This window comes from Talpa occidentalis, unplaced genomic scaffold (assembly GCF_014898055.3).
Source record: "Talpa occidentalis isolate TD23 unplaced genomic scaffold, MPIMG_talOcc4v2.1 talOcc4.11, whole genome shotgun sequence".
In the NCBI taxonomy this organism is placed as follows: Eukaryota; Metazoa; Chordata; class Mammalia; order Eulipotyphla; family Talpidae; genus Talpa; species Talpa occidentalis.
This window is the reverse complement of record NW_023601104.1, coordinates 4,945,431-4,971,047: the sequence shown is the minus strand read 5'-3', so window position 1 is coordinate 4,971,047 and position 25,617 is coordinate 4,945,431. Positions and strand designations below refer to the sequence as shown.

The window sequence follows — 25,617 nt, the reverse complement described above, 5'->3', positions numbered from 1 at the left end:
ATGGACAATCTGCATGCAAAATGGGGAGCTGAGGTTGATCAGATCACCTACTAAAACCAATAAGCTGAATCGCCAATCTAAGACAGGGGACAATCAGAGGAGACATCCAGTATGGAAGCAGGGGATGGAAGTACAGAAAGATCTGAAATCTGTTGGAAAACCCCCATCCTTCCCCCAAGATGAGGAAAAGAGCTGCCATAGATTTGTATGGAGAATTCTAGCACAAGCCAACAAGGAGATTTAAGGATCCTGGCCCAGGTCAGATCAATGGGGTCGCCTTCTCCTTCCTTACTCCTAACCCTCCAGGGCCTCTGAACATGACAACTATGGGCATTTTATTGCCATAACAATACAAAGAAAATTTACCAATGATTTGATATTTAGAGCTTGCAAATAAATAGCTGCATAATACCAATTTATTATATAAAACAAAGTTTATATAAACAAAACTGGCTTTACAAGATTTTTGGCAAGAATTAAATATTTTTTATATATTCTGGAAACATTGTGAAATGCTGTGGCTCTGATGGAAGTAGATAAAGAAAGCATCATCACAGGATAGAATGAAGTGATTGCCTGGGATAATTTTGACATGCAATGAAAGATCCTATCTTTAACAATGGTATTATTTTCTCAAATCAGGGGACTTCTAGACTTTGAAAATTTTGTGGACTTTTGCCTCATCTCTCCATGCACTGGTTGGCATCTCTCTTATTTCTGCTTCTGTTGCTGCCACCCTAACCCTGATCCTTTGAATTCACCCTTGATTTTGAGCAGCAGGCTTATCGCAGGACATCTTAACTTTAATCTTCTTTTGTACAGTGGTCTTCAGAAGGACACTTGGATACAGTGGATCTGGAATAGGGGCCACTGGAAATTTTTATTTTTATTATTTTTTTTAAAGATTTATTTATTTATTTATACAAGAACCAGTGTACAGGCCAGATGCGCGGAAGGGTGAGAGGATTCACCAGAGAAAGCGGGGAACAGAACAGGCAGACGGACGAAGTACACTGCTGAGGGGAGCAGCAGGTGAGACAGGAGAGGTCTGCTGCGCCATGTGAATTGCTCCAAGGCCGGCCAGGTTTGAACCCGCACTGCAGAGGCTGCGGACAGCTTCACAGCGTGAAGTCAACTTCCTGACCCACAATGGAAATTTTTAAAACTCCATAAGTGATTCTGATATGTACCCCCCGTGTGGGAACAAAGACTTTAAACTATTGCTAAATGAATGTTCTATACAACATCAAATTATTACATGACTCTCCTTCCCAGGAAGCTTTGGTTGTATTTGTTATTATATTAATTCATACTTACCTGCTTGACATTGGTCTCCTCTCCTCCTCCAGAACCTCCCTTCCCCAGAACTTCCTCCTCCTCCAGAACCTCCCTTTCAAGTTTCCTTGAAAGGTTCCAAACTTCCTGATTTTCTACATTTATAGTCTATCCCATAGTGAAATATATTGGGGAATGTATCTTACATTGTGACTTATTTTGTAGGTTTTGAACTATTGGAATGAATCACCAACTGAAGAGCAGGAACCATGTCTTATCTTATTTCTATCTCCTACAGGACCTAAGCATTGGGATGTTGCTTCCTGCAGTAAATGCCCCATATCCTAGGATTGGGTCAGATGTTTCTCCTCTACATACCTGCAAGATGTGTCTGTATCCCAGTTACCTAAGTAAATGCATGAAAAGTGCATTTTAAGTGTTTCTTTGTGTATCCCATTAGACTGTGAGCTCTCAGAGAGCAGCAACCATGTTGTCTGGTTCATGGCTGACCCTCTGTTACTTAGCCGAGGTCTTCATATGTAGTAATTGCTCAATACACATTTTAAAAAGATTTTAATTTTATTTGCTTATGCATACAAGAATTGGGGTATAGGCCAGAGGTGGTGGGGGCAGTGTAAGGATTCACCAGAGACAGAGTGGGAAGCAGAACAGGCAGAATGACTGAAATACACTGCTGAGGGGAGCAGCGGGTGAGACAGGAGAGGTCTGCTGCACCATCCTTGGCTGGGGATTGATCTCATGCAGCAGTGACTACCAGTAGCTTCATAGTTCTGAGACTTAACCCCTTGAGCCACCAGGGAGGCCCTCAGTGCACATTTTTTAAACTGACTGAATATTAATGATTTAAAAATATGTGTCTGTTGGCAACAAATGACCAAATAGCATCCATAGCCTCATAATGTTTTGGTTGACTTGGTTTTAGGTACCATCGATGGGCATAATGTAAACATTATAATAAACCAGATTAAGAAGCATTTGGTTGTATACTCAGATATATCACTTTGCAAATATTTGCTATACTTTCTTACTTTTCTTGTCTATAAAATTCAAGCTCCTGGAGAGCAAAAGATAGCATTTTTTACTTTCACCTATCTCCCACGGTTTCTGCCTCAGTGAGTGTTTCTTGATTTGATGTCATTAAATGTAGCTTAAAAGAGCCTGTGTTATAATGTATCTGCCTGGTGCTAAACATCTGTTGCTCCTAACAAGTGCTGCATTCATTTTAATGGCCCTGGTGCACAGAGGTAAACAGAGCCCTGGCAGGCCTTTCATAAAGGAAACTGTGTTTGCTTCCTTCATTAATTACTAATGGAGCATTAAGACATGCATTCTCCCCTAAGCCAAGTTGGATAATTCCTGGCACTCAAGCCAGGGTGCTTTCAAAAGTTGAGACATGTATTGACACAACAGAGAGCGTGCCCTATAGCAAACACTGTGGTGGCTCTAGTGCCAAGATTGTGCAAAGCTTCAGATGTATCAATACCAAGCCTATTGATCTGTCTTTTTAGCCTTTTGCAGGTCCTGGGTTAGTGCGTAATAATAAATATGGGTTCCCTAAATGTCTCTGTAGGCAGCCATCACAGTGCAGATTAGACTAATCATCAGAAATATACAGAAAAGCTAAAATCAAAGGATGGTCAAAGATTTACCAAAGCAAAAAACAACAAATGAGAGTAGCAGTACTATCAGAAGAAATATAAATCAAAATATGATTAGTCAATTAATTTGTTACTTTACCACCAAGTAACACAAATAAAGAATTTATACTCTTGGGCCTGCCAATTAGCATAACATCAAAATGTTAAAGCAAAAAACCAGCAAGAGATGGAAGAGGTTGACAGTAATAGAGATGACAGTGATAGAGATTGATTGTAATATTAATAGATTTTAACGTGTAGCAATGAGAGTATTATGATAGGACAAGCATAAAATGTGAATAGGGACATAAAAGAATAAAATTGAGTGTCAAATAATTGGCTATGTTTAGATGTTTATGGGTTATATAAAAGTAAATCTTATTTTAAATATTCACATGGAAAATTTATAAAATGAATACCTTTCCTTTAATGCAGAAAATTTGCAGACTACTTGCTCTCATTACAAACAATGAAATTTTACATAAATGTAAACCAGTTGCTTGGTGGCGTCTCCATTTGGAGGCTAGCAAAATTTAGAATTAAAGAGGGTAAGATCATACTTTTAGAATAAACTTTAATTAAGCATTTTAAATGAAGACAGTGATGCAAAGTCACCTCAGAGAAAATAGGATTCGCAGACACTAAGATCTAGCCATGATCACGCTGAGTATATTAACATTTCCAAAGGAAAAAAAAATGTGTCAGTTCAAAGGGGAAAATTGTTCAGCCAGAGAAGAAAAAAAATAACTACAAACAAACAAACAATTGTGAGAGACCCCTTGGTAGATCTCCTTCAGGGCATAAGGGAATCCTATCCTGCTGAGCTTTAATATGCCCTATTGGCAAGACCATCTTCTCGTGGCAGTGGAAGTGTGGTTGTTTTAGCCTGATTTTGATTTTAATTTCATGCAACCCAGCCAGGCACCCCTTGACTTTGGCTTGGCACTCGGTCTGAACAGGGTGATGTGCATTAAGGGAGCATGTGTCCCAAGAAAGTTAGTAAGTGGGAATTCATTGCAAGAAGTGGTCCACTGTAGTTTTGGAAAGGTAGTCTGGAAAAGTAAAGTTTCTGAACCTTCTAGGATATTTAGGGTATAAGAAGAGGACGAATCTAGAAAGCAGTATGTATTGTATCCATAAGTGAAGCAAGTACACAGTAAGATGCTCTTATCCACTGCTGTACCTGGTACTCAGAGCAGGTTTTTGGCACGTGTGGGTCACTTAAATATTTGTTGAAATATTTGAATAAAATTGAAATAAAATATTTAAATAAAATAAGGGCCTCCCCATTGGCGCAGCGGTTGAGCGCTGGGCTGCGAAGCTGCCTGCAGCCTCTGCAGGGCCAGTACAATCCCCAGCCATCGGCGAGACTCCCATATGGCGCACAGACCTCTCCTGCCGCCCGCTGCTCCCCTCAGCAGTGTCTTCGGTCCTTCTGCCTGCTCTGCTGCCTGCTCTGCTCCCCGCTCTGGCTCTGGTGAATCCTCTCACCCTCCTGCGCTTCTGACTGTACCCAGTGCTTGTATAAATGAATAAATAAATCTTAAAAACAAAAAGAATAAAATAAGTGGAGAAGATCAGAACTATTTAACATGTGGGTGGGATAATTGGTTAGCTATTTTACATGCACTAAAACAGCATATAGATAAAAGAGTTAATTTTTAAAATAGAAAATCTACAAGAAATGACCAAGTGTTGGTGCTACTTCTGAAAGGACAACTTTGTAAGTTTAGAAGGATGAGAAGAAATCACAAAGGAGACTAACAGAAACAAATCTTACTACATAAATATTAAAAGCTGATGTTAACAAGAACAAACAAACCAGAATTAAAAGACAGACAACATGGGCAAATGTTGCAGAAATGTGACAGCCCAAGGCCTGATATTTTTATTATGAAAATGTTCATGCAAGTCGGTAAGAGAAGCACTAAAGTTTCAAGAACATAAACAGGCAACTCACAAAAAGTAAAACTATTAAGCACATGGGAAAATATTTGAGCTGGTCATCAGACATTCACAATAAAGTAACTTTTCTAAAAGTATTTTAAACAGCAAAGAAAACATAAAAATTTATTTTTTATGCTAGTAAGGATCTTGTCAAAAGGGTATTCTCATATTTTGTTGACGATTCTGTATAAATTGTTACCTCCTTTTTGGAGAGCAGTTTGGCAATATAATTTAAAGAGTCATAAAAATATTTGTAGCCTTTGACCCAGTAATTTGACTTCTGGGAATCTATCCTGACGAAAATCCAAAATATGGAAAAAATTAAATGCCTATGAGTAAATTGGGGAACACTAAGTATTCCACAATGGGGGTATAATTAATATGTTGTGGTAGATTCACTGGATAAAAACTACATAACCATTTGTAATTATGAGAATAAAAAGCAGACAGCCACATGGGAAAAGTGCTTGTGCTTTAATATTAAGTGGAAAATGAATAAACATTTATTTATAAAAAGATAGGCAGAGGGAGAAAGATTGATGTAGCAAAACCAAATTTTTAGTGGTTGATCTAGCATGGCCAGAACAAGTGACTTTTTAATCTACTTTTTGAGGGGTTGTTGTTATCATTTATGCTATTCTCATACCTAAATGACAACTGCTTGCCTTTCTCCCATCACCCCACCCCCCACCCCCCCACCGCCCTCAGGTTCCCCACCCAGTCTCCCAAGCCCAAACCATCTGTGTCAAGACCACTCAAGTTCCTACTCATCTCAGAAGCCCTGCACATCCATCAGTGGAAGAAGACTCTCCCTTTTCTATGCTTCTATAATGCTGTATGAACAATTCTCTGACAGCGCCTATATAATGTGATTCAGGTGGAAATGATTGTGATGTCTGCTCCCGTGACTGATTTTTTAAGCCCCTGCAGGGCAGGAACTGTTGATTTCTTTTTCCCTCCAACAGCATAGCGCGGTGCTCTGCCTCTATGGTGTGCCTGAGTATCTATCAGTTGTAATAAATTTGATTGCCCTGAAATGCACTCCCTCTTCCTTGGCAGGTGGAGCTCATGAAGGTCTGCAGCACTTGGGTCCTTTTGGCAACATCCCAAACATCGTAGCAGAGTTGACCGGTGACAACATCCCTAAGGACTTCAGTGAAGATCAGGGCTACCCAGACCCTCCAAACCCCTGTCCCATTGGAAAAACAGGTAACAGACACACCCTTGGCTTCCTGTAAACCGTAGAGACTTTAGGAGGGAAGTAAAAACTCTACCATCCGCTCCAGATACTCTGAGTACTCTGAGAAGTAGTGCTTCTATTCTGAGGAACCCCTACATATTTGTAGATAGATTGGAAAGGGGTATTTATCTAAATCCTCAGGTGAATTCTGCTATTCAGGAATACCCAGCTGAGATTACCTGGCTAAGAATTTACCTTCTGTCTCTCCCCCTCTTTAGAAATTGGTGCTCTTTTCTGCACTTAGCTACTCCTCTAATAAAAAGGGAGAATGATTTTTTTCCTCTTTTATGGTGGAATACTGTCCGTTTTTAGTGTCTTTAAAACTGGTTATTTAGTTTGCAATCATTCATGTCCAATTGCTCTCCTCACTACCCTTGACAATCGACATTTTAACTGTGAGATATTTCTCTGGGAGGTAAGAGGTGGCATGAGAGAAAGGGCGCCCAGTAAGGTAAAAAGTTGGTTTAAGAAGAAAGGTGAAACTTTCCTTGGCACTTGTGCTTCCCCCCCAATTTCCTACCCCTTAATGCTGAAGGGAGGAAGTGGCCAGTGGGCTGAGCTTACATTGGGCTTGGAGCAGTTTAACTTTGGTGGTTAGAAGTGGCTCTAAACTCTCCTATGTGAATTCAAGCCCAAGGTCAAGATATTTGTCCTTGGTTAATCCACCACTTTGCATCTCAGTTAACTCATCTGCAAAATGGAGGTTGTTTTGGGAATTAAGTGAAAGCAGAGAGTAAAACTCATTAAACGTCATCCTGCTTATAATCAGCTTTGCCACCAATAAATAATGCATGTCGCATTGAACTTGTGCTAACTTCTAGTACCGGAGTAATCTTTTTCTCCTCGCTTAATTATAATAAAAGTCGCCATTTATTATTTCAATTTTCCATGTACAGAAACTGAAGCTTTAGAGAGTAACTTTCCAAGGTGATCCATGGGTAGGTAGTTGAACCAGGATGCAAGCCCAGTTCTAGCTGATTCAGAACGGTGTGCTCAACCATCATGACTCACTGTTTTGCTCTGAAAATTGTGACAGTATTGGTCCCTCAGCTTTTCTTAAACACAATGCAGGCACTCTCTAAAAGATATCCCTCCTTAGGGTGAGGTCTCTGTTTTCCATGGGGCACAGAGCCTTCATCCTGGGATGGAACCACCCAGATAGTTGGATATGGCCAAGCTAGTGTGGGGATGTTGGCCCAGGGCTGCAGGAATGCCTGAATCACTACGCAGAGCCAATCACTTCAGCTACATTTTATTTACTTGTAGAGCTTTGGATGGATAGGAAGAAAGACCAGTTTAGAGTTGTTATTTTTTAATATTGTATTTTTTTTAATTGAGGGAATATTTGTTTACAACAGTGTATTTGATTCTGAGGTATATAGGCTTGCACATTTTCAGGTGTATGTCACTACATCACAGCCACCGCCCAGGCACCCAGAGTCCTCCACCATAGATCAAATGAGCTCTACCTACTCTGCTCCCCACTCCCCCCATTCTCTCTGTAATCCTTATTCTACAGTCAGCTTGGTTTGGTCTGTTCCTTTGTTTTACTTCTCAGTAGTCCACCTGTGAATGAAATCATTCTGTACTTGTCTTTCTCCTTCTGACTTATATTCTTAGCTGAGTCCCTTCCAGTTCCATGGTGTCATAAATGTCTGGATTATCTTTTTAATAGCTAAGTAGTATTTCATTGTGTACATACATATATCACATTTTAACCCACTCACCCTTTGTTGGGCACTTCGGTTGTTTCCACAATTGTAAATAGTGCTCCAGTGAACATAGGAGTGTGCATGTCTCTTCAAGTTAGTATTTTTATATTCTTTGGGTAGATACCTAGGAGTGGAATTGCTGGATCTTATGGTAGATACATTTTTAATATTTTAATAAAGCTCCACACTGTTTTCCATTGTGGTTAGACCAGTCTACTTTTCCCCCAACATCGTATGAGGCTCCTTTTTCGCCAATATCCTAGCAATATTTGTTGTTTTTGGTCTTTTTGATATGGGCCATTCTCATATGTGTGAGGTAATAGTCATTACAGTTTTGATTTGCATTTCCCTGAAAATAAGCATATTTTCATATGCTGTTGGCATATCTTCTTTGGAGACGTGTCTATTTAGCTCTTCTGCCCATTTTTGATAGACTTTTTTGTTCTTTTGTTGATTTCTATGAGTTCTTTGTAGATTTTGGATATTAGCTGCTGATGTATAGTGTACAAACATTTTCTCCCATTTGGTGGGGTATCTTATTGTTAGACTATCTAATTTATTGGCATAAAGCTGTTCATAGTAGTCTCATGATGCTCTGTATTTCTGAGAAGCGTGTTTTACGTTTTTTAAGTTCTTCTCCATTCCTGATTCTCTTTGAGGTTTCCTGGTTTTCTTTTTTTTCCTCCATGAGCCTATTTAGAGATTTGTCTATTTAAAGAACAATCATCTCCATAGGGATTTGGTTAAAATGATTAGATAAAGTATCATGTAGTGGTTATTAAAGTGTGGTGTCAGGACCAGCAACCTTAGCATTACCTGGAAACATGTTGAAAATCCAAATTTTCAGAACCTATCCCAGATCTGTTAAATCAAAAAATCTAGGTGGGAAAGAGGAGGACCCAGCCTTCCATGTGATTCTGGTACATACTAGGGTTTAAGGACCCATCATTACAGGAGAGTGGGAAGAGAATCTGAGTTTGGGTAAAGATCTGAGTTCTGGTCTTAACTACAGTATATCACTTTATTTCCTGGGCCTCCATGTTTTCATTTGTGGAATGAAGACACAGTCAGTGCTTTGTAGTTCTTGGTTATCCTGAAAAAAGAAAAATACAGCTCTGTAAGCAACACTGGTTTTGTGCACTTAGAAGCTCTGAGCTAAGAGCAGTTACATGGCCTGGTAGAGCTGGATAAAAACCCAACACCCCAGGGCCTCCCCGGTGGCTCAGTGGGTTGAGCACAGCGCTGTGAAGCTGTCCACAGCCTCTGCAGTGTGGGTTCAGTTCCCAGCTGGCCAGGGAGATACCCACATGGTGCGGCAGACCTCTCCTGTCATTCCCGCTGCTCCCCTCAGCAGTGTCTTTGGTCCGTCTGCCTGTTTTGCTCCCTGCTCTGTCTCTGGTGAATTCTCTCACCCTCCCGCACCTCTGGTCCGTACCCCAGTTCTTGTATAAATAAAATAAATCTTTCCAAAAAACCCCAACACCCCAAACTTGCCACAGACTAGCTGTTGCTTCCTGTGCTCTTTCCATTACATTAACATATTTCTCATTCTTTTTTCTACCACAATTTGCATTCTAGAAAGGAAATCACTTGTTAAGTTTAGTTATTACTTATATGAAATTGCTTGAAATATGCCTCTCTGTCAATCATAACTCCTCACTGTTGGGCAATCCAAGAGTAAACCCTTGGATCCCCACACCCCGATGCTGGTGCTCCCCTCTGTGTCACAAGACGCAGCGGTACTTAAAGAGTCCATCCTCTGGCATGCGATGCGAATTCCAGGGTGTGTTTTCAGTCTCTGTGAAACTTCCCAGAGCAGGGCTTTATGGCTACAGGTCAGTCTGTCCTACTCAGAGGACCATGAGGAGTAATTACGAAAGGATGTAAAGTACCATATGCAAATCGCCTGAACTCTCTGATTGTCTTTTGCAACATTTTAATTGCTGTTGATGAAGTTAGATGAACAGTTCAGTGAAAAGTGGGAAGAGAGACACATTAGGGATTTGTTCTAAATGCTGATGGTTTCCTCACTAGCCTCATGTGGCTAAGAGCTGGGAAACTGGATACTCATAGCCCCTGGAAGGCTTTAGCGCAGAGAGACTAGATAACCCATCAGCATTGACTTTGATGCCTCGTAATCCTTTTAGAAATGGACTCTTTCATTCACTTAGCCCTGCCCAAAATTCACAATCCTTCCCCTGGACCCCCTTTGTAAACTGTTGTCTAAAGCACATTAGCGACGTTAAAAATGACTCATTTTCCAAGCATTTTGTCTAGCAATGATAAGGCTTAGGTAAGAGCAGCAGCCAAGAGGGATAACCTTTCTTGGATTTAAATGAAAGACACACTTTATGTCAGAGCAGTCAGAGTATAAACTGTCATCTGATGAGATGGTGGGGAGGGAACTAAAGCATAGAACAAACCTATTATGTCCCAGACGCTCTATATATGGTCATCTCTAGTCCTCATTGCAACGCAGTAAGGTAAGCGCTTGTTCCCAATGTCATAGATGAACACATGGACTTAGAAAGACTAAGGTTAACTCTCCCAAGGAACTAAACCTATCTGTCACTTATGAACTGGAATTTGATCCTCAGGCTCTAGTCTGTCTGACTCAGTTACTACAAACACACACAATCGAGTAGTGCCTAGTGATGGTTGTTCTTGTATAACAACAATCCACAAAGTTGAAAGGGTTTCTGTAGCGCTCACCCAAGAGGGAACAGAATGAATGATGTAGAATGTAAGCGTTAAAGATATCAGATCAAAAATTACAGTGACATCACAAGAGAAGTGGGGCAGGGGTGTCATAGGGGTGGGTGATTCAGACACCTAGACTTGCCATCTTTCATCTTTGCACTTGACATCCACAGTTGTCCCTGTTGGCGATATGTCTCAAGCCCACCAGCAGATGGTCTGTGGGAAGGGAAGGGGTAGAAGATCCTATGGGAGGTTCTATAGGCCATGACTGGAAGTAGAATACATCGCTTTTGTGCACGTTCCATTTCAAATGCCAAACTCAGGCATATGACTCCACTTGATTGCAAAACAAGATTGGGAAACTCGCAGTGTGCTGAGGGGAAAAGTGACCTAGGTGTGGTGAATTGCCACGCAGTCTCTATTGCAGGCAGAAGGAGGATTGAGAGTCTTGGATGAGCAGTCCCACCCAACAGGGAGACTTGACCCCAGGGACGGTGATTTGGAGTGACTGACATGAGTAGATTCTGATCTGTGAATGTCCAGTTCTGTTTAATAAATGAACTTTTAGAATAATGGTAAACTTCTTGACCGTTCCTGAAAAACTTTTTGCTGTTTGCAGTAGATGATGGATGTCTAGAAAACACCCCTGACACCGCAGAGTTCAGTCGAGAATTCCAGTTGCACCAGCACCTTTTTGATCCAGAACATGACTATCCAGGCTTAGGCAAATGGGTAAGTCCAATCCTAATTACCAGTAGGTTTCCTACTCTGGTGCTCTGAAGGAACTGAAAGCAGAGAAGGTGGGGGAAGGGAAGAAACATTGTCTAGAGGTGATTCTTCAGAAATTTCTGTTTGAGACAGACTTTACTTAATTACCATTCCAAACCAAACTCATGTGTCTCAGGTGCAATATACCAAGTTATACAGGAGCCATGATGACTGGCATCCATCAGCTGTGGTCTCTAGAGGCTTCTGCTGCAGTCTATTCCATTGCTGCGTCATACCACATGCTAACATCTCACCAGTGTTTCATGCAGCTCTTACAGAAAGTAAATGATTTCTTTTTAAGATAAAGATTCTGAGAAAATTTGCAGCTTTTATCTCTAGAGGGAGGGAGATTCGCTCTGTAGCTCCAAGGAGAAAAGCTGCCAGAAGCTTAGAAACAAACAAATGTAGTTCCTCTGTAGGGAAAGAAAAGAAAAATTCCAAAATGTTTAGCAGTGAACTTGCTGTCAATACCAGGCAAGTGTCTGTAACTGTCAATTGAGGAATTTGTTTATAAGCACTTGGAAAAAGGAATCATGGCCGTTTGGCACAGGTTTGCTAAAAACAAGTTTTGTCAATCTAATTGTATTCTACTCGCCAGCATTATTCACTGACTTGCCAGCTCGATGAGGGAAATGAATTGAGCATGGTGCAGTTGGACTTGAGCAAGTTATTTGACAAGATCTTTCATGAACTCTTGTTGGAAGGGGTGGAGAGATACTGCTTGGGCAAGAGGACATCACCCAAAGGAAGCTTGTTAGAGTTCGTGCCAATAAGAAGGGAGATTTCACATGGCATCCTGCATGTCTTAGCGCTGCCCCATGCCACATTATTACAAACATTTACAGAATGTTTGTAATAAAAAATATAGAACATATACTTATCAGATTCTCAAAGGATGACGCACAGTTGGAAGGAATAGCAATGAATGACAGAGTTGGGATTCAAGAAGATCCCAATAGGTGGGAACAATGAGTCAAACGAATATCACAACTGAATGGGGATTTATCTATGTTCCTGGGGGTGGGTCCATGTAATCAAATGCTGAAGCCTTGTGAGAAAGATGGAAAAATCCTAAGGAGCATTCACATATATAATTCACATGTAAGTAGGCGGTCGGTTCATCTGTGGAATGAGTGCATGTATGAGTGAAAGAGCTGCTATTCCTAACTGCGTGAGTCCTTTTAAAGCTGTCATTCCCTTTCAGCTCATTCCTGGCAGCTGACTTTGCTTCCTGCCTTAGTGAAACCCCCTCCCTTCCTCTTGCATTGCTTGAGAAAGATGCCCCTCTCTGTTTGTGACCACTTTTGTTTTCCATCATGTTGCCTTAAGATCACATTCAGGGCCTCCCCTGGTGGCGCAGGCGGTTGAGCGCCACACTGTGAAGCTGTCCGCAGCCTCTGCAGCGCTGGTTCAATCCTGGAGGGCCAGTGAGGGTCTCACATGGCGCAGCAGACCTCTCCTGTCTCACCCGCTGCTCCCCTCAGCAGTGTATTTCAGTCAGTCCGCCTGTTCTGCTCCCAACTCTGTCTCTGGTAAATCCTCTCACCCTCCCACACATCTGGTCTGTACCCCTGTTCTTGTATAAATAAATAAATAAATCTTTTTTAAAAATCACATTCAATGGTTCCCTCTGCCTTCAACATGCATACGTTTTTCCATCTTAAAACACAAAGCAACAAAACCCTCTAAGTTAGTTTTGTGTCTTCCAACATGCATCATTCTATTTCTCTCTTCCTTTTCATGAGAAGTTTTGTTAAAATTAGTTCATTGAGTCTTTTTAGAGCCTGCTAGTAGAGTTTAAATATGTTGCCCTAAACAGGCAAACATCAACAGGTTCTCAAGAGTAGTCAAAAGTCATGGACATTCTCTATAAGTTAAGTTTTTCCGATGGCATACTAAGCACGAAATAGAGATAGAAGAGACCAAAGGTAGGGAAACATATTCCAGTTATGAAGGCTGTGCACTTACTGAATTCAAGTGAATCTCACCAACATGATGTCAAAGGGAGCAGAATTGACTAGAGTTGGCTTATGGTGTAAATATAGCAAGAGGACACTTCTTTGGGGCACTGTGCGAGGTGCTCAATATATGATCATCATGAAGACATGGTGCTGCCTGCCGGTGAATTGGTGGTGGGAATTTCACGGGAATCATACATTGTACAAAAATGAAGAACGATGTAATAAATATATATTTAAAATTTTTTTAAAAAGACATGGTGTTGGTCTTCAAAGACCTTATAGTCTTGGGGTTGAGGTGAATTGCATGGAAATTAAATGAACTCAGCTTTGCACCATTCAGTTTCACCTTCTAGTTATGCTGTGAGCATAAGTGCAATTTCAAGGACATTGAAGGGTGTAAAGACAACTCCTAAGTCTAATGTGAGAATGTGTCAAGCATAACCGGTGGGGCAGAAATAAACAAAAAGAAGCAAGAGGGGCACTAAAAAAGACCCGAGTCACAGTGCAGAGAACCTAGTGGAAGAAGCAGGAGAGATGGAAACTTTGTTCTTTCCAGCTTCCCTCACTTCTTCTCACTTACATCCTCTCACCAAGTTCCACTCATTTCCAGTATTCCAGTAAGAGTCCAGCCACCATTTTTCATTCTCTTCGCTTCCTTCTCTTAATACTGATTTGTTTTTTCTTAGTCATTCCCATTCTTTGTCTACATCAGAGCTAGACCCGAAATTAGGATGATATGTACAAAAACGGGTTCTAGGACAGATCGTTGGCCAGGAACAATGTTCATACACCTTTTCTCTTCCGTAATCATGTTGGTTTAAACTTAAATTTCCTCCATTTATTTTCTCATTACCACCTAGCAGTTAAAACATGATTTGCTCAATCTTCATATCGATGTGTGAAATGAGTCGGTCTTGCTTTTCTGGGCTGGGGTCTGCATGCCTTGCTCAGTGTTTATATAAAATGATGGTCTCAATCTCGTGATAAGTTCTGCCATCCTCTAAGTTAAAAATGTCATCTTTAGAATAGAAATGCACCCCAGACTCTGATTTCATATTTGCTAATAATGCTTCCCTGTATTTGACATTTGCTGGAGCTAAGCTGGTTCTTTAGTAATGATTCACCTCTTATAAATATCACTGTCTGTCCCATTTCCTGAATTTCTTCTCTTTGTTAATGCATCAAGACACTTATTAAATGCATCATATACCTTCCAGGCCCTGTGTTCCATGATGGGAATACAAAGATGAATAATCACAGTAATTATATTTTATCATACACTAATAACTAGTAATATTTATTGAACATGCACTAGGTGCCAAGAACTATGGTCAATACTTTACATGAATTCTCTCTTTCAATCTGCCCATCTCATTTTACAGATGAGAAGATAGGCTTAGGAAATCCGAGTAGGCTGATACCCTGAGCAGCCTGCCTGATAGCTCAGAGCTGATGGGTGGCAGAGCTGAGACTTGATTCAGACTGACTCCAGAGCTCTTTTAAAAACCAGATAAATTCATTTTCTTTTTTGTGTCTCATCGCTCGTAACATGTCCTGGGCAGCAGGGCTGAGCAGACTGATTGCCTTCCAGGCCGCATGAGCACCTCCAGCTGTAAGCAGAGGCTGGCTACTGTTGACATCTCTCTTGTCCTTCACGTGATATCTGCTCAGTGCTGCTCACTAAGGGAAAAGTCATGTCAAAAAACAAATGTTTTTCCTTTTCCAAGTGCTGGGTTCATGTCTTTTCATCAGCACCTTGGGTGATGAGAGGCTGTCATTAGGCCGAAGCCGCTGACATTGGCCAGACCCTGAGCTCTGAGATAAATGGGAGAAAGGAGCATTTGCTGCTTTGTCTTCCCTGCCCTTGGCATGTCTGGAGTCCAGGGCTCTTCAGGTTGGGTCTGTCTCATGTTTTCATGGGACTGGGCTTGAGTCATGCCCTCTAAGAAACTCTACTTCTTAGAGTTTCACATCACGAGGCACAGGATGCCAGCCTGTCCCCAGATGGGTGGTAACTCAGTTAAAGTGGCATCTGCCATGTTTCTCCAGAGCGAAATTGCCATGCCTTTGAAATTAATTATTTACCCATGGGGAGCTTCTGTAGGACTGTGTAACTATTCTGTCCCCATTAAATTTTTACCCAACAATTTTAGTGTCATCACCAGAGTCAAGCATAATTATGGTAGTTGCAGGATGGTAATGTTATTTTCCTAGTCGTCTCTCTGGATTTATTGGTTGGTATTCTATACCAAGCAAGCAAGTTTCCTTTGCTCCCATATTTTGTTTTTTGTTTGTTTTTATTAAATTTTTGTTTGTTTATTAGCAGTATGGAGTGATTGGTCCCTGTCACTATTTATTTTGAGGCTTAAACTGTCCTAGATTTAGCCAGTAGTAGTCTCCACGAGCTGGCTTTTCTTTCCTCTTCACATGTTCTGTCTCTGAGCATTTCCTTCCTTTCTGGCCCAATCAGATTTCCCACTAAATTCATCCTGTATTTTCCATGCTTTAGCCCTGCAGTCAGACATTTCTCCAAGAAATCTCTCTCGTTCCATTTAGGGATGGAATTTCCAACCAAATTTGGATAGCTGCAAAAGTCTTGATGGCACAATAGAAAGTCCTTTTTATGAACTTGGACCTGCTACTCACACGGAAAGCAAAGCTCCCTCCTCTCCCACCTCCATTCCACCAACAAGGACTGGATGTCAGGAGAGGGGCTGGCTGTGTGCTTCTCGTACCTGTCAATCCTGGCCTCTCCATTTATACAATAGCAGGGCTCATGGGAATGCCTCAACACTTTCTTGCAGGGGTGGGGAGGCATCCTCCTGCTCGGCCCAACTTCAGCTCTCAGGGGAACACAAGGAGTCTCTCTGAGAGGAAGACTTACCAGACCGTTTGCATTTCCTTTGGAGTAAAGGCTCCTCTGGGTGTCATCTGCCCCAGGAGCCTCTAAACACAAGCTAACACGGGGCTACCTGTCCCCTGCTGGTGGCACAGAGGGGGCTCTGCCATTTGTCCCACATCCACCTGCCCTCCCCACCCGCCGTACCAGCCATGGGGGCCTTCTAGCTCCCTCCTGCTCAGGCAGCTGAACTCGATGGAGCTCTTCCCCCGCCCCCTTCCCCAGCTCTGGCACTATCTCCCAAGACATTCTCTGTGCGTCAGGAGTGGTCATGTCCACTGACAGGAACTGCAGACAACAGGAACGAGGCTCACAGCCATATCCTCATTCCTCGAGGGAATGATCTGTGCATCTGCCTTTTCTCCCTTCTAATATTAAATTGATCGGTTCCCCACGTGAGCAGGGGGCGGAGGCTGCAGAGTCTCTTCGGGCAGTGGAGGCTGCTTCGCTCCCTGGCGCGGCCTCCCTGCATAGTTGAGGTTGGGCAAGAGATATGCATTGTAAATTGCAGTGGGGTAGATTTTAATGAACATGAAAATTATGAAACTCGCTCTTGGCATTTGTCATTTTCATTTCCAAATCTAGCATTAAAAAACAAAAAAATCTTTATATCCAGACAGCTCAGAGGATACAAGTGTGGTATAAACCTTACCAGAACTCTGTCGTCTCGTTTTTTTTAAAAAAAAAAAAAATCAATGTCAGAGTCTTTTATTTAGAGTAAGATGAATCACCTCTTTTATACATGATTTCCCTTCTGATTAAAAAATCAAATTAAAAAAACACACTAGTAAAAGCCCCACCCCCCGACCCCCCATCTCCCATTCTGCCTTCAGGTTAAGTGTTCTGTCTTTTATAATCCCAGTAGAAGGGAAATGTGTTCAGCATGTGTCCCGATATTCTAGAGCTCATTTAAGTCCACTATGTGTTTGAAATCCTGCAATGTGTGGAAACACTTATACAAACTGTGGTAACCGAGCCCGTTTCTTCCCCCAACATAACTTTCTTTCTGCCAAGAAGTTTTTTGGCAGTTTTTAAAAGGTTCACTCTATTAAAAATGTTATAGACCAAATGGCTTTCCGATTGTCTTGACTGGGGGGCACTGCCTGGAGCCCCAGGAGGAGAGGTTGCAGAAGTCACAGCGTCCCATTTATTTACATAGAGGATTGTTTTCAACCGTCCACACCGCTCTAGAGAACAGCTCATGGGTGCAGCTCATAAAAAGGGAATTAGAGCCAAAAGCAAAATGAGATAAAATTGTTTATTTTAAACAAAGGCCGTTCAAAGCCGGGAGACGGGTTTCCAGCGCCCCTCGTGTCTGAGAATGTCGTGCTTTCCTGTTTATGTGATTGTCGATGACACTGCTGGGCCTCGGGCGCTGCAGAGAACTTTATTAAAAGCTGCACAACCACCAGCTTCTCTCTTGCGGTCTATCTCTCTGACACGACATTCCTTTCATCTGGTTTTGTTTCCAAAATATGTGTATGCAAATATCCAGGGGACGCGCCGAGTGTTGCTTTTAAAAATCGACGTTTGCCAAATTTGATCCATACCTTCTGCCTTTGTGTTTTCTCCCCTCCCCATCTAGAACAAGAAGCTCCTTTATGAGAAGATGAAGGCGGGACAGAGACGCAAGCGGAGGGTAATGTGCGGCTGGCCGGGCCGTGGGGAGGCCTGGAGCTCTCTGAGTCAGACAGTTGACAAGCTGTAACCGTCACGTGTTGGAAAGTAGCAGAACCCTTCACAGGCCGTCCCGGGGTGGGGCAGAGCAGTGGTCCTGCGTGACGAGGGCCACGCCCACAAAGTGCATCCTGGTGCCTGCCACGGCCTCCCCCTGCTTTTGCATGTGATTTCCAGTGGAATGCCAGGCTTGTGGCGATGCCAGCATCTCTTTGCATCCCCTCCCCTGGGTGTGGGAGTTCGGGGCTGTGCGTGAGGGTATGTCTGCCGAGGGTCTGGAGGCCACTGGGGGAAACTCTTCCCGCATCTGCTTCAATTCCATAAAAATACAAGAGAGGGACAAGGATGTGGGAACAGCATGCTCCAGGCAGTAACTTTAAAGCAGAGGAGGGGCAAAGGATGGGATGAACCTCAGTCCTCCTACATATTTTTTCTTGATTAGCCAGATTGACATAAAATCCACTTGATCCATTATATTTGCTGATTTACAAATCTGCTACCAACTCACTTACCATCCTAGGGCTGTGGTGATGGTTTTGGGGGGCGGGGAGGACCGTTTGGGGAGCATCCCCTTTAGTCACTATAGGCTGCCTCAGGTAAAGGTGAGTGTCGAATTTGCTTGGGTTTTCCAATGCATTTTGTGGCCCAGACTGACTGATGGTCGATATCCATTCCGCTGTTCCACGGTGCCTTCCTCCAGAGGAGTGCCCAGCCTCTTGCCATCTGCTTCTGAACAGATGGAAGGAAAAGTTAAAATCCTGCTGTTGCAGGGCAAAGTGCTGCCAGAGAGTAACCATTTTAGTTAAAATACACAAACCAAACCATATATGCAAGGCCATTTACTGTTTATTTAAACTAGGAAGTGGCTAGGTCCTGGCAAAATTTGGGGAAGTGTACAGTGGCAATTCTCACCATTCTCAATAATTTTACCAAATCTTGGCAGAAAGTACTTTAAGAGCTGTGGATTTTCTGCACTTGGCATCCATTATCAGACCCCCCACCCAACAGAGAATGCCAGGCCTCTGTGCTGCCTGACAAAAAAACCTCAGGTCAATTTTCTGTGGGAAAAGATGTTTGGCTATATGGATGTAGAACTTCTTTGGGAAGGCTAGTGAAATTAATAGGGTTTTTTCTTGAGTGATTCTGTTTTCTGATGTCAGGTGGTTGGTAGGAAGGACCCCAAGGATATAACATGGTCTTTGAAGGACCATCAAGAATTCTATTCTAGAAGCAGATGCCTTGAATAGGTACCTATGGCACAACAAGGGCATTGCCAAGTAAGATCAGTGACTGACTCCAAATAAACAACTTAGCATGAAGCTTTAACTGTCTCTATTTCCTGGCTCACCCTGTCTTCTGCCCTAACTTGGCTCATGGCTGTGGGTCACATTTTAGATCATTTTTCCATGAGAAAACTGATTACCAAAACTCAGAATTCTGGCTAGGACACACGTTATAAAGGATTTTACTTTACCCTCAACTTCCTACACACAGAAAAGATTTAGGATTTCTGAAAACAGTGGTCACTTTGACCAAGAGGTAGCAAATTCTTGCTCTTTTCTGCATCTACAAAGACCTATGCCCCTTTTGTAAATCATGGGTCTCTCCGGACTGATGAGGAAACAGAAATCACCTCCTTTATTATCAGGTCTCAGATAGTGTTCTCATTTTGATGGATGACTTTAACCAGTCTCAAGTGCATGAACCAATATAAGGAAATTATGGGCTTGCTTTTGTGAAAAATCAAGGCTTTCTCCATTGGAGCTCAGTATCAGCTGTGAGTTGTCAGAGGTCATGAAAAGCAGGGATCCCACCCCAAAGGTTCTTGAAGTTGTGAAATGAGAATTGTGGCATCTGTGTAACCTAAGCAGTCTCTCGGCCAAAGGAAGAGATAAATGTGCAAGTGCCTTAAGTTCTTCAGAGGGTATTTAAAACCAAGTATCATGATTATTATTATTCTTGAGGATAGGGTTGAATACTAACAGTTAAATATTTATCAAAGTTCAAGTGATCATCCCCTTTACTTCCTCATAAATTTACTCCCCTCCCCTTCAACCTTTGGCATTTCTGGGTCTGGACTTTCTTGGTAAATCCTTAGCAAGAGGGATTCCCCCCAAAGTTATAACTAAGCCCCAGATGGTTTTACGTGACTTTCTATACTTGCTCAAATCCAATTAAATTCCTAGTTGCTACATGAGTAGAAGGTCAATTCACCTTTAAATAACTTGCAGACCTTGGAGCTTTTAAGATACACCTTGTTAATGTTTGAGATCTGCTATTTATCATTTAAACAGTTTATCAACCTTTTATTCTGTATTTGATAAACATGAAAATCGTATGGCTTTTAATAGAAATTTCAGACTACGTGTTATTACTGAAAACAATAAAAATACTGATGATATTGAATATACTTTTTCAGTCCACACTTGCTCCACCTACCCAAAGATTCTGATGTGATTCCTGGGCTGATTGTCATTCTAGCTGACAACCTGTGAAATAAAAAAGTATTTTAATTATTTTATAGATGCCTTCCCGACAAAGGACTGTCTCTTTGTCACAGATCACTTTCCAGGTGTGTGAGGACAGGGCACACTCAGCCATCTGCAGCTTGGTTATGATACATTTTTGTAGACTGACTTGGGTCTTTCGTGATTCATGCTTTTACCTGTCAGAATGCGGAAGGCATTTACAAATATCAGACTCAGGTTCTGTTTTTTTTCTCTTTTGGAAAATATTTGTTCACCCTTCCAAAGAGTCATGGCAGACAATGTCTCATGGGCAGCAGACACCCTGTGAACTGCCTTCTTTCGTTCAAGCGGACTTAGCAGACGGGGGGATTGCTGATTGTTTGTGACTACAGCTCCTTATATTTGTGTTCATTATTGGAAGGCAACTTCAGTAAACAAATATCTTCCAAGACTTTTGAATGTTTTTCCGCTTGCTAAATACTATGTTGTAAAGCTCCGATTACTAGTTCAAATCCAAACCTCAAAAAATAGATATGTATTAGAGAAGGAATGGAAAAATCTTGACTCATTCAGAATACCAACAGATGAAAAAGATTTCAGACTTTGCAGTCTGGAGTAAATATAAAGGAGCCTTTTGCGTAACTTGCTTCTTTCTTTAGCTTTTCATTTTGACTGAGGGAACTTAGAAATGATGGCTAGCGGCTCTGATGCAGTCTCCTTGGTAGAACCCTGGCACGGGAGAATTCCTCAAAGCCCCGGATGATCTGTCACCAGTCTACTGGTCCTGCTCTGTCATCTTCTTTAGAACATTTATCTTATCAAATATTAGAATACATTTCAAGTTCTCCCTCCCACCTAAAGAAAGCCATAGAATAAGAATTCCCTTTTACATGAGGCTTCGTGTCTAAATCAGCGAGGGAGCTTGTTACCTGGTTCACTCCTGACCCACAGATGGGGAGGGCATTTGCATTTGACAAAGAACTATATAGCTGTGAAGGACACACCTAGACACATCTGTTAGTCACTCAGACAGCGCTGCTCCAGGCACTTCGGGATTCCCCGGTGCCCAGCAGTGATCATCTGGGAGATGGTAGGGACTGCTGTCACCTTGTCATTCACCCCCTATGCAAGATACAGTTCTCCTTTGCCCCTTTTGTGAGCTGTCTGCATCTGATGTTCAGATATAACAGCAAACCGTGTGTATCTTACAGAGCGTCAATCCGTATCTACAAGGACAGAGATTGGACAATGTCGTCGCCAAGAAGTCAGTCCCCCATTTTTCAGAGGAGGACAAGGACCCAGAATAAAGTGAAGATGCTGGTGGAAATGCACCGCGCCTGTTAGGCCTCGGCATGGCTGCGATGCCTGTGCCCTTGTTAGAGACCCGTGCAGGGCTGCATGCTTCTAATTTAGACCAGGATGGATGAAAAGCAGCTGTATTCTGATATCACCTTGTCCTTCACACCGATAGCTCCGCTTTCTGCTAAGTTAGGATATGTGCTTTTTTTTTTTTTTAATTTGACTCTACAATGAGCATTAAATTTAAAGTGTGTATGTTAACAACAGTAAAAAGCAAAGCTGTGAATTAAGGTCCTGATTTCTTGCACTTTCAAATGATATTTGGGACTGAACTGATTTGACTGAGTGTGTCAAAATCTGGCATTTGATTTTGATTTATGTAGTTCATCTAGCCCGTGGGTGAATTGTTACAGGCCATTAAAGAAGATTGTACTCCAAAGGAGGAGCTGATATATTTCACTGGTTGTGTCTTAATAAACGTGTATGCAAGCAACAGTGTGTGAAAATTTTTTATTTAGGGGATTAAAAACAGCTTTTTGGCCTATCAGAACAACCTCATCTTATATGCGCTTAATAATACTGTGAAATAATTGGAGGCCATTTATTATCCTTACTTTATAGACGTTAGGACCGAGACTCAGAACGCTCGCACACAACCAGTAGCTGGTGACTGAGGACTTCTGGCTTTTGAGTTAGTTCTTCCACACACAGTGGGTTTCTGCCATGGGTCAGGCACAGGGCTGGGCCCTGGGGTTACCGAGACTCAGACCAGCCCCACCAAGACCATCACACCACAGGTCACAGGCTCCAGGTCTCCACGCACCTGTCTGTGAACTCAAGTAGGTCAGTCATCTCCACTTTGACAATTGGGATGGCTCTGCAGAGCAGCATGTCAGGTGGGGGTGCAGTTTGCTCTCAGTTGAATCCCCCATGTCAGAAAATCAATTCAGTTAAAGGCAGAAGGACTTGGTTGCTGGTGAGATTATTTCTCCTCACTCCTCACTGTCAAGGAGACAATGATTTCAGGCTTTGCTATCATTGGCCCTAATTTCCTCATCTTTTTATGATCTTTCAAGGAGAAAGATCATCCTTTTTATTTCCTTATTTATTTTATTTTATTGGAGATTTTTTGTTTTAGTAAAAAGTGGGCAAAAATATGATCTCCTGTGGTCACTTCACAAATTTAAATAATTTTTGTCCTTAACCTCTCCTAGTCATCCAATGGACATAGGCAGAGTTGAATCAAAATAGCTCTGAAAATTGAGTTTACAAGCTCCTTTTTCATTATCATGAATTTCGCGACAAACCGGTAATGTTACTGGATTCCAGATTTATGAACTTTGAGTGATAAAGGATTTTTCCTTTTCCTTTTTGCATATATCCAATACCCTAGTTGTTCTTACAGTTATGAACACAGGTGTTTTCATTTCTAAATCCTGGCCTACTATTATCACTCTGAAAGTGTCAAGATAATTAATTGGTATCTGTTAATTATATGAATTTATATGCAGCTCTTAATTTTTTTTCTGAGAAAGGTCATTGTTGATTTTAATTTTAATGAGTGCACAGTAAGTTTAAATGTCAGAAATAGCTTGACTGTAGCTTGACTGTGTTATAACTACTTATAAAAGTCAAGAAAGGTATCAGCACCTTTTTCAGAGTAGGAGACATTTTTCCTAGAAGACTTTACTGGGGAATTTCTTTGCATTCCAAATGCTCATATAAGAAGCACCTGGTTCCAAAAGATGCTTTCCTCAGATTCTAGAGACATATAGAACTGGAATTCTAGAAACAAATAGAGCTGGGAATTCTGGAGACATACAGAACGGGAAAGGGAGCCCATGAATTCTCTGCTTTTTAGGCATTTTATTTACATTTCATACCAGCTCTTTCTTAGAAACCCAAAGGACATCCTTTCTCTGAGATTGACCGGAAGAAAGAAAAAATTACTAAAGACAGATGTTTTGAGGTCATCAGGAAGGAAGTGTAGGTGAAGGTGGAGGAGCAAGGTCACTTTTGTTTGGTCTGTTTGCCTCCAGATGCATTCTTATACTTCCCTCTGAGTGGCAGGCTGGCTTTCCCAGGCTCCCTGTGGGTTGACTTCCAGCTGGATTTAACATGAAGTGGCTGAGAGCAGAGTAGAAGGTGCAAGAATGGGAGAAAGCAGGCAATTCTCTTTCTCTCCCAGTAACCACATCTTCTTTGAGGGTCAGTGTCCTGCCAGATGGTTCTGCTGTGGCTCCAGTCTTTCTGGTATACCTGATCTCTGGGCTCTGAGCCTCCTCCCCTGGTCCCTGCAGCCTCAGGAGGTGAAGGCTTCTATCATATTATTAATCCCTGCGTTATTTAATCGCTGTTTGGCTTCCTTGCTCTTCCATTACCTGTGTAACCAATTTTCCATATTAAATTCCCTTTGTTTGAAATCCTCACCATGTTTTCTGTTTTCCTGGTTGGACTCTGACTGATACAGTCATCCATGGGGGGAAATCAAGAAAATTTAGAACACAATGGTGGTCCTTTGTGGGGAATAGACAGGGTAAGGTGAGTATGATTCACTTGGGAATAGTGTTTAAAATGCACACTGAAGAACACTCTATCAGTATAATTTCTGCAATGGCATGAGGCAGCTCTCCTGCCTGCCTGTGACCATGCAGGTGACTCTCTTTGTCTTTCTCCTTTCCCTAATAAAACCATCCCTTTAAAATATATATATATATATATACATATATACATATGTACACTGGTACTGTAGGTCCAGGTAGGGTCTTAGGTTTTGCATCATAGGTGATACTGATACTGCTGGTCTGTGGACAATATCTTGAGCAGTACAGAAATAAGGAATTAGGAAAAAATGAATGAAAGTCGGTGAACTGCACTGAGAGAGAGTTTAAGGTAACCTGAATGTGTAAGGGCCTTGTCAGCATTTTTTGGCCACCTTACCCAGCGCCCTCAACACCTGGGGAAAAGCAGGCCGCTGAGACAGGAGAGCAACACGTGAGAGCTTCACATCAGGAAAGCAACACTGGGGTGTCCCATTGTGGATTTCAGGCTTTGAAATGGGCCGTGTTGAGATCAATGCCAAAGGAATGAAGACAATGATGTGCACCCGCGTAAGTTGCAATAAGTATAAAGGAAAAAGAGGGGGAGGAGTTGGTGGCTAGAAGGAACTGCATTTGGATTCTTGGCAAAGGAAAAACTTCAAGTGACGGAAAACCATGTCCCGGTTGCAGCAGCTACAGGAAGAAGTTGGAGTTGAGTGCAACTTCGAGCAACGTACTTGAGGAATTAGAAAAATCAGGGGGTTAGAGAGGAAGGTCAGAGTAGCAATTTCTGCATGAAGTCAGAGGTATCCCAAAGCTTTTTGAGTGTGGGGTGAACCTGAGACCCAAGAGCCTGTGATGCTAACTGGAATTCTGTGTGCCTATGGACATATGGTAGGGACTTTTTTTCCTTACAGAGAATTCCACCTCCCCCACCACCAAGGCACCCACAGCCCTCCACCATAGTCCACTGTGCTCGCCCTCCGCTGTGTTCTCCGCCCCCATTCTCCTGCCCCCCCACTTCCCTCCTGGCTGCCTCAGATCTCCAGTCAGCTTTTAAGGACTGGATTTAAAGTTTGTCTTTGTTTGGTTTCTATATATTCCACATATAAGTGAAACCATCCACTATTTATCTTTCTCCTTCTGGCTTATTTCAGTTAGCATAATCCCTTCTAGCTCCATCCATGTTGCCACAAATAACATGAGTTTCTCTTTTTTGAGAGCTGAGTAGTATTCCACCAAATATACTGTGTATAGTACAGTGTACCATATATATGGCATACATGCATATTATACATACGGTATATACACACACACATATATACACACATATATAAGGAATTAGGAAAAAATGAATGAAAGTCGGTGAACACACATATATGTGTGTATATATGTGTGTGTATATGTATATATATATCACATCTTCTTGATCCACTCATCTGTTCTGGATCATTTAAGTTGTTTCCATAGCTT

At 41.9% G+C, this 25,617-nt stretch overlaps 1 protein-coding gene across 3 annotated transcripts in view; it reads left to right on the top strand.

Moving 5' to 3' along the window:
• Positions 1-22,092, top strand: part of SCG5 (secretogranin V) — a 55,008-nt gene extending 32,916 nt beyond the window's left edge. For 2 of the 3 annotated variants that reach the window (XM_037502161.2, XM_054700268.1), the window contains 4 exons: positions 5,940-6,089; positions 11,152-11,264; positions 17,746-17,799; positions 21,517-22,092. In XM_037502161.2, coding sequence (XP_037358058.1) covers positions 5,940-6,089; positions 11,152-11,264; positions 17,746-17,799; positions 21,517-21,612 — 413 coding nt within the window. In that variant the 3' untranslated portion in view covers positions 21,613-22,092. The remainder of the gene's footprint in view (positions 1-5,939; positions 6,090-11,151; positions 11,265-17,745; positions 17,800-21,516) is intronic. The other variant, XM_037502162.2, reaches the window with a different exon arrangement.
• The last annotated feature ends 3,525 nt before the right edge of the window (positions 22,093-25,617 follow it).